We start from the raw sequence: 13,309 nt of genomic DNA, 5'->3' as shown, positions 1-13,309 counted from the left end.
CTCCCTATCTAGAATATGCACGCATACAGTAAATATTATTTAAAGGGAAAGTTCACCCCAAAACAACATCTGCTGTGGTTTACTTACCAAAGAAGAATACAGCCAAATTTGACAAAAACAAACACCAAAAAGTAGCCTAGTCTGTATCAAAGTTAATATTTTAAAAATGTTCTTTTTATTTTTTATATTACTATTGTTCATTGTTTTTATTTCTGATATAACATGATTCATTCTGATCATTTTATTCATTTGACATCTCTTTTTAACAGTAAAAAACAAATCATATATATATTTCTTCTTCTTTCATAATTACATTTTTAATGTCTTTTTTCTTTCAATGCACATACAATAAAAATGTATCTCCTTGCCACCGCCACTAACCTGCTTACTGAGGGTTGTAAGGAAATATTTTCAGTTTAAATGCTTTTCAAAACTATTTTAAAGTCTTGCTGACCTCACACACGCTTTTTTGAGAGCACTAATAGAATAGAAATTACTTTTTTGTTATTTGTCATTTCCTTGTTTCTATAGTCCGTATAATGGGCCCTGATCAGCCAATCAATAGCTGTGCAGTTGGATCCTGGATTGTGACCAAGTGGTTCAGAGTTTGGCTCAATTATTACATTACCGATGAAGAGATCCAACTGATGAGAACCACTTATGTGCTAAATTAGTCCATCACAGTGATGCCACAACCTCATTACTTCATTAAACACAAACATTCAGCACTCCATTGCAGCTTGATTTCTCTCTCTCTCTCTGAAGAAGCACGTGTTTGGTTTCAGGATGCCTTTGTGTCAATTTCTTTTAATGAAGGATTGTGGACTGCAGTATTAAATAATGAGGAGTAAAATAAATAGTGAATCAAACTCAGTGTTGTTGCATTGAATAGATAAACTGATCCTTTTACACCATGTGTTGAATAGTCAGATGTTTTACTGTCATGAAAATGGGCCTAGAGTTCACGACTGAGGAACATTGTGTGTATATTTTTCCAGTGCTGAAGAGACAAGTGAGCCCAGAGGAACTTCAGGCTCCTGGTGGACCTTACATAAAGAAGACATTCACAGTAAGTCACCCACACACACATGCCAAATGTGCACAGACTCCAAGCTCTAAATGGTATAATTTACTATGTTTGGCTCCGAGAATCCATTTACAGGGAGCAAAAAGTTCAAGACTAAAATTAGCGAGAGGATGTTTTCCCTTAGATGCTTGTGGAGATGATTCTAGCCAAGAGCAAATATATATATTTTTACAAATTTATATGACAAAGTATAAAGATAAAATAAAAAAAATTTATTTGATATTATACAAGTTTATGTAATGCATTACATTCATTAAAATACATTTAATTAAAATAAGAAAATGAAGCTGTGTAAGTGTCTGAACTACAACCCCAAATCAGAAAAAGTTGGCACAGTATGGAAAACGCAAAAAAAAAAAAAAAAAGAAGTGATTTCTAAATTTACTTTGGCTTTTATTTCATTGCAGACAATATGAACACAAAATATTTCATGTTTTGTCTGGTCAACTTCATGTCATTTGTAAATATGCATCCTTTCCTTTCATTCAGACCTGCAACACATTTCAAAAAAAGTTGGGACAGTAAAGCATTTACCACTTTGTAATGTTGCCATTCCTTTTCACAACCCTTAAAAGAAGTTTAGGGACTGAAGACACCAAGTGATGAACTGTTTCAGGTGTAATTTTGTCCCATTCTTCCTGCAAACAAGTCTTAAGGTGGGCAACAGTACGGGGTCTTCGTTGTCGCATTTTGCGCTTCAAAATGCGCCACACATTCTCTATTGGAGACAGGTCGGGACTGCAGGCAGGCCAGTCAAGTACCCGTACCCTCTTCCTCCGCAGCCAGGACTTTGTAATGTGTGCAGAATGTGGTTTTGCAATGTCTTGTTGAAATATGCAATATTCTTGAAGGCAGCATATTATGCTCCAAAATCTCTATGTACTTTTCAGCATTAATGGTGCCTTCACAGAAGTGCAAGTTACCTTTGCCAAGGGCACTGACACAACCCCATACCATGACAGACCCTGGCTTTTGGACTTGTTGCTGGTAACAGTCTGGATGATCCTTGTCTTCTTTGGTCCGGAGCACACAGCGTCCATTCCTCCCAAAAAATACCTGAAATACTGATTCATCTGACCACAGTACACGTTTCCACTGTGTGATGGTCCATCCCAGATGCCTCCGAGCCCAGAGAAGTCGACGGCGCTTCTGGACACTGTGAACATAGGGCTTCCTTTTGGCACAGTACAGTTTTAACTGGCATTTGTGGATGTAACTACGTATTGTGGTACTTGACAAAGGTTTGCCAAAGTAGTCCTGAGCCCATGTGGTGATATCGCTTATAGATGAATGACGATTCTTGATGCAGTGCCGCCTGAGGGATCGGAGATCACGGTTGTTCAGCTTAGGCTTGCACCCTTGTCCTTTACGCACTGAAATTCCTCCAGATTCCTTGAATCTTTTAATTATGTTATGCACTGTTGAATGTGAAATATCCAAATCTCTTCCTATCTTTCTTTGAGGAACATTGTTTTTAAACATTTCAATAATTTTCTCACGTATTTGTTGGCAAACTGGCGATCCTCGGCCCATCTTTGCTCCTAAAGGATTAGACCTTTCTTGGATGCTGCTTTTGTACCAAATCATAATTACATTCACCTGTTGACATCACCTGTTTCAAATCACATCATTATTTAACCATTTTACCTCATTACTAGCCCTAAATTGCTCCTGTCCCAACTTTTTTTGAAATGTGTTGCAGGTCTGAATGACAGGAAAGGATGCATATTTACAAATGACATGAAGTTGACCAGACAAAACATGAAATATTTTGTGTTCATATTGTCTGCAATGAAATACAAGTCAAAGTAAATTTAGAAATCACTTCTTTTTTTTTTTTTTTTTTTTGCATTTTCCATACTGTCCCAACTTTTTCTGATTTGGGGTTGTATAACTTAATAAGTTAATGTGCTTGGATGTATGCGTTTGCAGATTGTGGGAGATGCAGTGGGCTGGGGATTTGTGGTGAGAGGAAGTAAACCCTGCCACATCCAGGCTGTGGATCCCGGCGGACCGGCTGCAGCAGTGGGAATGAAGGTACAATACTCATCCTGCAAAACATGTATTATAGTGAGAAAATGTCCATATTGTCCATATTTTATTGTCTTATTCTGAAGTGATGCACAGATATTGAAACTTTGGAAAAAACCAATAAGCAACAAACATAAAACAAACACACCAGAACTATAAAGGCAATTTGCGTTAGCATGTCGAAACTTTCATTAATGTGATACGAAGAACAGACATGCCAACCAGTTGACCTGATGCAGGCTAATATACACGTAGCTGAAGCGGATTAATATCGTCTTGGTCTGGAGCAAGGTTAACATAATGGGCCTTATCACACACCCGGCGCAATGCGGCCCCAGCCCAACGCAGTTATAATTTTCACGTCCTGCGCCACGTTGTTTAAATAGCAAATGCATTTGCGCCCATTTGTGCGGCCATGGGCGTGCTGGTCTAAAAAACAGGTGTGTTCAGGCGCATTGTTGACGCTTTGCTATTTCGAAGCAACTGAAATAGACTGCGCCATTGACCAACTGAAACCTGGTCTAAAGTCAATGGCGCAATATTTTTTGTAATATGCATCTATAGGTGGGTCCACAATGCGCGTACAGCAGCAGCACACAAACATTTTTAAATATGAAAAATTAAAGGATTCAAATGTAAAAGATTATTATTGTGTACATAAATATAAAAATGCCTACATGTCACAATGGATAGTCATAGCCTGTATCAGAACTAGCCTACTTATTTGCAGTAATGACGAGTAAGCAGGCGTGGCGTCATTGGACAAGCAGATCCGTTTCCTCGCTAGAGAAGCGTTCAGTTTTTTCGCTTGCAAATTTTTCGGCATGTAAATAGCGAATCCGCCATGGCGCGAGCGCAACTGGCTTTTAAAGGGAATGGGAGATGAGACTCTGATTGGATTATTAAACGTTATGCCCAAAACACACCCATGACTCATTAAGAGAATTGGGACATCCCTTTTAGACCATGCACCGGGTGCACCGACCATTTTTGCTGTTATTAAGCTAGCAAAAGTGGATTCGGACACATTTGTACTTGCGCCGCATGCTTTAGACAATGCGCTTAGATTGTTAAAATAGGGCCCAAAGAGCCCTAATGGTTCTCAATTAGAGCGTTCTGCAGTTCCATTTTCCACCACAGATTTACATTGGAAATTTGTGGGGCGCTGTAGAGCTGGTGTGGGCTGCCCTGCCTACTATCATAATACAGCCTGCCGAAGCCATATGTTCAATTTTAATACATTGTGAACTCTTGATATACGCTAGAAAATATTTGTGGTAGAATGCTGAACACATTTACAATTTATTATTGATTCAGTTTATATAGATGTCTATGTTTTAGATGAATATTGTACATACATAACTACATTATAATCGACAATAGACAATGGGCTTGCTAAAATTTCTCTGACCACACCTTTAAAACTGTTCTTCAAGAAACAGTGCTCTAAAAGGGTTATAGTTTTGCCATAATATATTGCCAAGTTAATACTAGATTATGATCCAAGAGATAGAGATGATAGAGATTACAAAATACCCAACCTCATTAACCCACCCAGTCATTCAGGTTTGACCTTAGGCACAGTACACTGAGTGGAGCAATCATAATGTCCTCAAGTCCACTCAGAATATAGTCCTTTTGCCAGATGTTCTTTTTATGCGGATCCAGGCCACGATACTTAATGTCTACTGAAAGTGTGTCTAATTTACAGATGGAATAATACCTGCCCTCCCTCCTCCTCCTTTAAACAGCCATGACCCTAATTTTCAGCAATTATGAACCATTACGGTTATGCAGCTTAAAAAAAAAAAAAGAAATATTCCCTCAGCGTCACTTCTGAATGCTCATTACATAAGGTCATGTTTACAGACTGAGCTTATGTGCTCAGTGTGTTTCTGGGGTAAAAGCATTGTGCTATTTAAAGACCATAATGCTGCATCTGCAAGCCCAGCTCCCAGATCTTTTTATTGTAATGAACATTGTTGCAAACACAATTTAATATACAGATACCAAATGGGTAAACAAAATTGTGAAAATATTTGCTATTCCGTTAATACATTTGTTGCATTTAGTATTTAATATAATTGAAATTGAATTAAAAAAAAAAATAAACACTTACATTTATATTTATTTATTAAAACTAAAACTATTTATTAACCTCTGAAATCTGTGTCAGAAGTATAGAATCTATATAAATCGGCCTCTAAAAGTTTTACACAACTGTACAAGAGAATTTTTGGATGTTGTTAGACCTGAAGAGCAATAAAATGCAATAATTTTTTTTTTTTTTAAAGAATATATATTTAAACACTAATTATTATATTATATTATATTATATTATATTATATTATATTATATTATATTAATTATATTATTTTATTAACAAAGACTACCTGTAAAAGTAATTCAGAGGACCCATTACCACAACTTCATAAAATGCATGGTTGGCAGATTTAATTAAACATTTTAAGTTACAAACATGGTATTATAATAATGATGATCATTACATCAACTTAATATTGTGTGAAATTAAAATGCACATGTCTGCATTCTTTTTATTTTATTTTTTATATTAAGACGTAGAAATGTAATGAAATTTGCCACCACTCCATTTATGTGTTAATTATGTTGGAAGGTGTGAATGAATTATAGTTGGAACAACATTTTTCTTAGTAAACCTAGAAAATGTTTATGCGCCAAATTAAGTTCCTATAACTCAGTGTAGTTTGCTGGTTGAACATAATTTCATTAGAAGTTGTCAAAAAACTTGATGTAAACTTTTTTCGTCAAACCAAAAAAAATGTTTTTAGAGTGTAGCTCTTAGCACAGATATTACAGATGCTGGCGTTGTACACATGCACCAGTGCACAGTACAAATTATGGATAATTTAAGCATATGTTGACAATTGAGCAAAATGGCAAGCTTTCAGATGTTGTTTGTTTATCATTTGACGCTGATAACGGTAATGGTGTGACTCAGTTCAGATGGTAGTTCCATGATGGGTTTACCAGGAAGCACATAAAGACAATTACGTTATTCATTTGCAGTACCTCTCAGAGTTATTATAGCTGATTTTACAAAGCACTCCTCTACTGTTCTCCTAAAAGGTGTAATTGCTGCACTGAGAGAGATTACAATCTGTTTATTGTGTCATATATGTGGTTTATATGCTCCATATTCATTATGTTGTTTTTCAAGACTTTTATGTCTTTATCAAAGTACAAAAAGGGTGTAACAATTGTGAGTAAACATACAACTGCAATTGTTTTGTCCTCATTACAGTTTTCTCATGCTCATCTCTACAGGTGTGTCAGTTTGTGGTGGCAGTTAATGGAATGAATGTGCTGAGTCTGGACTACAGAACTGTCAGCAACCTCATCCTCACTGGTCCCAGAACAGTGGTCATGGAGGTTATGGAGGAAGGGGAATACTGAAGACGAGCTCATGGCTGCTCTTTATGTTTTTCTGTTCTTCTTATTCTCCGGACTTTCCTCAGTGAGTGTTTAATGGAAGTGAACTCTTGATTCCGTTCATCATTTTGATTCTAATCCATTCGTTTAAAGAGCATGACACTAATCTGTGCCTCCCATTGGCTCCTCATTGACTGTTACCGGTCCATGTCAGCTGAGACTGTAACTGGACAGATTATTATGGGAAAAGCAGCTGCCAAATATCATTTGTAGTAGAATAGCAGCATTTAAAACACTCTTGGAAGGTAGGTTTGCAGAACCAATGCCAAACTAACGTGTGCCATTCAGGTGAGAACACAATTCAGTGCTCTTTTTTGACTGTTTCTTTATTCAGAGTTTAGGCAATGACCTTTCGAGAGTAAAGAAATACAACGTTGTGTCAGGGTTTTTTTTTAAACTTTGGTTAATCGAGTGTGGTTAGTTTTAAATAACTATTTTATATCCCTGTCGTGCTTGTCGGGTCTTAGTGAAATGATATATATTGACATCCATCAAAATGCAGGGGACAACCAACAACAGCACTTACAGACTTTCAGTGACACTTAAGAGTGAATGTTTAAAACGCTACGCACATCTGAAAGATGCTGTTGTACTGTAAATTTTGTTTTAAAAAAAAAAGTATCTTGTGAAAGTAGTTTTTAAGTAAATGTCCTGTCTTTTGTCTAAATGCCATCAAAAAGGCAAGTAGTTACCTGTAGCTTTAATGTTAATATTATATGACAATATTAAAAATATTACTTCTAAAGTGTTATGGCAGAAACATACTCTACGCAAGCACGTGAATGCAGACGTTTTAACATTAGCACATGCGCTCTTGCGCGGGTCTGGCAGGAACAAGCCTCAGTACTTAAGGGGGCGATAGAGTTACATTCAAATATCTCTCTCTCTTTAACCGGATGTATTATTATTCAGGGTAGGTTGCTATCGACTTTAATGAACTGGTTTAAGTAACATTAAATTCAAATGGTTATTCCAGTAGGCATAGTTTATATGAAAAGAAAATATACCGTAAAACATTTTCGCTATTGTCCGCATTTTTGAGTTGCATTAGGCCCAGCTAAGAAAAAATGCTCTAAGAACGTTTAGCTATCATTCCCATGAATTTATGAAAATGCTATTGCTGAATGTTCTCTGAATGTTCAAAATGTTCAATGTATGATGTATAAATAATGTGTTTGTGCTAACTTGAGAACATTAATAGAATGTTCGTTCAAAGTTATATGCTCTAATAATGTTACTTAAAGGGATAGTTCACCCAAAAATGAAAATGACCCCATGATTTACTCACCCTAAAGCCATCCTAGGTGTATATGTATATGACGGTCCGCCGGAAGCTAGATGTTTTACTTTATTAGGTATTAAATATGGATATTTTTCTTACAAAAACCCATCGCTTAGCTTAAGAAGGCCTTTATTAACCCCCCAGAGCCTTGTGGATTACTTTTATAATGGATGGATGCACTTTTTAGGGCTTCATATTTTGGGCTCCCATTCACTGCCATTATAAAGCTTGGAAGAGCCAAGACATTTTTTAATAACTCTGATTGTATTCGTCTGAAAGAAGAATGTCATATACACCTATGACGGCTTGAGGGTGAGTGAATCATGGGATCATTTTAATTTTTGGGTGAACTATCCCTTTAAAGAATGCCTAACGTTCTGGCAAGATTCTCTCAACGTTATGAACAAAATCAAAGTCTTGAAAACATTCCCTGTTTGCTGGGGAGACATTTTGGAACGCAAAAACGAGCTTAGGCTATCAGTACACGCCTGCTTTCACGTACTTATTTTTTGAGGTCTTACTGTTTTAACTGTTAAACTTACCGCAATGAAATTTTTTTTAAAGTAGTTATAGAATAGTAGTGCGTTTATAGAGTGAAAATCAATGATGAGAGTCAATGAATTCACTCACCAAATTTGTTACTAGTTTAGGAAATGCATTTGTAATACTATAAGGATTTATTAGGCACATGGGAAATATACAGTAGTGCTGTATGTGCGATCTCCAGCATGTGTAAAACAGTCGTCTGTGCAAGAATGGCACAATATGATATATCATCTGTTTACCTATGTGATTGTGCTCATCTTCCACACATTCCTCACTGCGTATACTACAGTTTTGCAGGATGTTTATTGTGCAATTGTACTCATTTGTATTGATGAGAACGACAATAACAGTCACATGATGATCTTTTCTTTAATGGAAAGCAAGTTTGAATCTTCTGCCTTAATGACCTGTATTGTGCTGCTAATTCTCACGGCTGGTCACGTAACATCTCTAATTATAAAGGATATACCGTGTCCTCTAAAGACGGTGAAGTGAAGATTTTAGGGGTGATCATGACAATCAGCATCAGGGTAGTCTGTTAAATACTGGTCCAGATATGTGCCACATATTCCCCACCATGGGGAAACATAAGCTAATATAATAATCGTAGTTAGTCTATTCTGAAATAGAAGTTTTATTCAAAACTCTTTGAGTTCAGTGTAACTGGGTTCAATGCACATGTCTGTATAAGGAAGTAAGCTCATGGTACCATATTGCCTATTTGTATTTCTTCGTGCAGCTCCAAACCATGATTAATGTGTGTTTGATTAATGGCTTATTAAACGCCTTGATTTCATTGAAAAACTTCTGTCTTCTGTCTTAAAACCACATATTTCACACAAATCTATCTATGGCACATGATTATAGAAAACATATTTTGTAATATATTTCTAATTTTATTTTAGTAAAAAAAAATTCAATCTGGCATATGGACTCCACAGGTTATAAACCTACACATATTCTGTTTATTTACAATAAATGTACAATAAAATTTGAATGCCAGATTTCCAATGTGGCATCAGACTTTTGGATCCCACTGTATATTATTGTATCGAACTGTATCTACCCACATGTTCATAACCAGAGACAATAACTGAGACATACACCGATCAGGCATAACATTATGAACTGATATTTTGTTGGTCCCCCTTTTGCTGCCAAAACAGCCCTGACCCATCAAGGCATGGACTCCACTAGACCCCCGAAGGTGTGCTGAGGTAATCTGGCACCAAGATGTTAGCAGCAGATCCTTTAAGTCCTGTAAGTTGCGAGGTGGGGCCTCTATGGATCGAACTTGTTTGTTCAGTACATCCCACAGATGCTCGATTGCTTTTTTGCTTTGTGGCAGGGGGCATTATTTTGCTGAAAAAGGCCACAGCCACCAGGGAATACCGTTTCCATGAAAAGGTGTACATGGTCTGCAACAATGCTTAGGTAGGTGGTACGTGTCAAAGTAACATCCACATGGATGGCAGGACTCAAGGTTTCCCAGCAGAACATTGCCCAAAGCATCACACTGCCTCCATCGGCTTGCCTTCTTCCCATAGTGCATCCTGGTGCCATGTGTTCCCCAGGTAAGCGACGCACATGCACCCGGCCATCCATGTGATGTAAAATAAAACGCGATTCATCAGACCAGGGCACCTTCTTCCATTGCTCCGTGGTCCAGTTCTGATGCTCACGTGCCCACTGTTGGTGCTTTCGCGGTGGACAGGGGTCAGCATGGGCACCCTGACCTGTCTGCGGCTATTCAGCCCCATACACAACAAACCGCGATGCACTGTGTATTCTGACACCTTTCTATCAGAACCAGCACTAGCTTCTTGAGCAATTTTAGTTACAGTAGCTCGTCTGTTTGATCGGACCACACAGGCCGGCCTTCGCTCCCCACGTGCATCAGTGAGCCTTGGCCGCCCATGACCCTGTCGCCGGTTCACCACTGTTGCTTCCTTGGACCACTGCAGTTATACCCCACAAGAACTGCAGTTTTGGAGATGCTCTGACCCAGTTGTCTAGCCATCATAATTTGGCCCTTGTCAAACTCGCTCAAATTCTTTTTTCCCCCTGCTTCTAACACACAAACTTTGAGGACAAAATGTTCACTTGCTGCCTAATATATCCCACCCACTAACAGGTGCCGTGACGAAGAGATAATCAGTGTTATTCACTTCACCTGTCAGTGGTCATAATGATATGTCTGATCGGTGTATCTTCCCACATGCACTTTGTGTAAAGGAAATGGGATGACGTAATGCTGTTGACCTGAATTACTTAGGTTCGCTAGTGCCACCTGTTGGTCAAAGATATTTTGCAAATGTTATTGACATTCGAGCTCCGGTAGTTATAAATATACCTTTTTAAAATCAAGTTACTCTTAGATTTTTCTTTTTTGGGCTCACGGTCCATTTAGCTTCAAGGTTCTGAGTAACAGTTGACCTATAGTTGCTTGTCCAGTTCTTTGTCGTATCGCTAGAGGGCAGTGTTACTCTATGCCTCGTCTGATACGTTTGCTTCACTTTAGTTCTGTGGTATTAGAAGTTAAAAGCCCGCAGCCAGCTCAATGTCACGATGACATTCCGTTAAACAATGACCTTCTGAGTAATCTTCTTTGTTAATAACAGGTTATACATGTCCACATTTGTTATTTCCTGCCTACATGATTCCTACTGAGACATTGCATCATTCCAATTTCTATTAAAGTGCTCTTCTGTTTAGTATATTAATCTTACCTGTTGTCTGAATGTAACATACTGTAACCACATGAATCTTTCCTCCTTTTTACTTCAAGCCCAGCTTAAGTTTGCTCTGGCTGTAGGAGTAGACGAAATGAGTTGTGAGTGTTGATAGAAGGTGGTCTTTTAAAGCAAAAGAGAGAGGACCTTGGGTAATTCCCCACACACTAAACGAGGTAAGAACTGACAAACAGACGTTTAACCTCTGTCTTCAGGCAACCATCCCCCATTGGGGCTGTTACTTGGGTTTAATAAGTAATACTGAGTTCTGTTTGTCTCATTGTTGACGAACTACAGTAATGAGCTCCAATCATTTTAATCAATTTCGACAAGATAAGAGCGACACAATTTACAAGATGTGATTAGAACAGAAATCAAATAAATCATGATTACTGCGAATGAATTTAATGTGTGACTATGCAAAAGAACAGAAGTGCAACATGACTGAAGTGAATCAAGTGCCTCAGATCAGCCACATTTTCCCACAAGTGACAATGCAAAGGTTTATCTCCTAAAGCAACGTTCTGCTGCTGATTCCCAGAAGTGGGAGGGAAAGGAAGTCCTGATGCTTTCTTAGTTCAATAAGGCCACACAGTTCAGTGACAGCTGATGAATGAATCTTATCAGATGCCAACTGCTCCTTCCATGGTAATCCCTAGTCTCACTCCACAGCTCTAACCATCAACATCTAACCAAAACATTGTCTTTTACAAATTGATATTTCAATGTCATACAATATTAACATCAACATTATGCTGGCAATATTTATGATTCTATAGGCCTCACAGGGAGAACATGAGGAAAAATGTGCATAATTTTGCACCAATGCTTCCGTGTTCATATTGTGGTAGACGTCTTTTGCTCAGATCTCAGGAAACGACAGCACTTTTATGAGGCCATTTATGCAAGATATCATTGGCCAACAGTGCAGTTATGCACACTGATTACCTTCACAGACCGTCTGTGGAAAATATTAACCTTTTGTGTTAATGATGAATCTTTTGTGAAACCTCCTCACGGGCGAATCACAGTGAGATGAGAGGACTTGCCAAATCTTAAAAATAAGTCTAACAAGGGCATGGCTCATCAGCCCCTTCATTCTACTCCAAAAAAAAAGATTGGAAACCAGCCAGATTTACATGAATATGCAAACCCGAGTTGTATTCCACGTCCTTCCAAGTTTGCTAAGCGATGCCGAAGGCCTATTAAATAAACCCTGAGACAGGCATATTCACGAATGATTACTGAAGATAAAGAGGCTGAAATTTCAAAGATCGATACGCACTGGAATAGTCCGTGCCATGGCCGTGACCCCTACGAAGCCTGTGAGAATGTTTGCGTTTGCCGTTCTTTAAAACCTTTATTCCTAAAGACCTTTGTTCGTCCTTGAGAGGTGTGTCCGCTTTGCTACCATGTGCACCTCTACAATTCAATCCATCCAAACGCTGCATGTGTGAAAATGCCTTTATGTGCAAGCGCACATCTGCTTGTCTACGTGAACTGCTCTTTGCTGTATCCCCAGGGTCTTGCAGACTCTTTCACGGCATCCTCTTTTGCCGTATCCCACGGTTAATTAGAAGTCGCTGGGTAATATAAGGTTCCTTTGGAGCCTGCTGAATGAACCCACTGATTAGCCCACAATGCCTCATTACGCTCGGCCTTGTCATTTGGGAATAAGCAATTCAGAGCTAAAGAGCTTCCAGCCACTGCATCTCGACATCCAGGTGTCACCGTTCCAGTCCCGCGCCGACTGTACATAGAAGTTGATAAATGCTGTGTATGCTGCAAGCTGGGCTGCTTTCAATGAGCCATTCATTCCGTGAATAAGATTTCGAAAGTCTATAAGTTTCTCTTAACTTTGAAATCAAAATGTCCGCTTCCTTTTAAAGGATGAGTTTGCAGTAAAGTGCTGTAAACATTCCTGCACTATACGGCTCAGCAATAAACAAGAGCGCACTGAGACCTGTCCTCAGGAGGGATTCAAAGTAGTTTGAAACAGATATTTGCATAATGTTATTGGTAGTAAATTGATATTCGGGAGTCATATTTGTTTGCCCTGAAGTCAACAATGTGGACATAAACATACATTACATTAGCATACTCTTATGACATTCAAAAACATGTTGGATGATCAAATTGAGGGGTTTCATGATCCCTTGA

General features: G+C 38.3%; 1 protein-coding gene across 2 annotated transcripts in view; it reads left to right on the top strand.

Annotated features, from left to right (window-relative positions):
- The window catches only part of deptor (DEP domain containing MTOR-interacting protein), a gene marked incomplete at its 5' end in the record, with an annotated part of 48,604 nt that extends 39,388 nt beyond the window's left edge, over positions 1 to 9,216 (top strand). For both annotated transcript variants that reach the window (XM_079836719.1, XM_079836718.1), the window contains 3 exons: positions 999 to 1,069; positions 3,020 to 3,124; positions 6,425 to 9,216. In XM_079836719.1, the coding sequence (XP_079692845.1) occupies positions 999 to 1,069; positions 3,020 to 3,124; positions 6,425 to 6,553 (305 nt within the window). In that variant the 3' untranslated portion in view covers positions 6,554 to 9,216. The remainder of the gene's footprint in view (positions 1 to 998; positions 1,070 to 3,019; positions 3,125 to 6,424) is intronic.
- Between the last annotated feature and the right edge of the window lie 4,093 nt (positions 9,217 to 13,309).

Source organism: Gobio gobio (assembly GCF_949357685.1).
Source record: "Gobio gobio genome assembly, chromosome: 15".
Lineage (NCBI taxonomy): Eukaryota > Metazoa > Chordata > Actinopteri > Cypriniformes > Gobionidae > Gobio > Gobio gobio.
The sequence above is the reverse complement of the archived record's forward strand: the minus strand, read 5'-3'. Positions and strand labels throughout refer to the sequence as shown.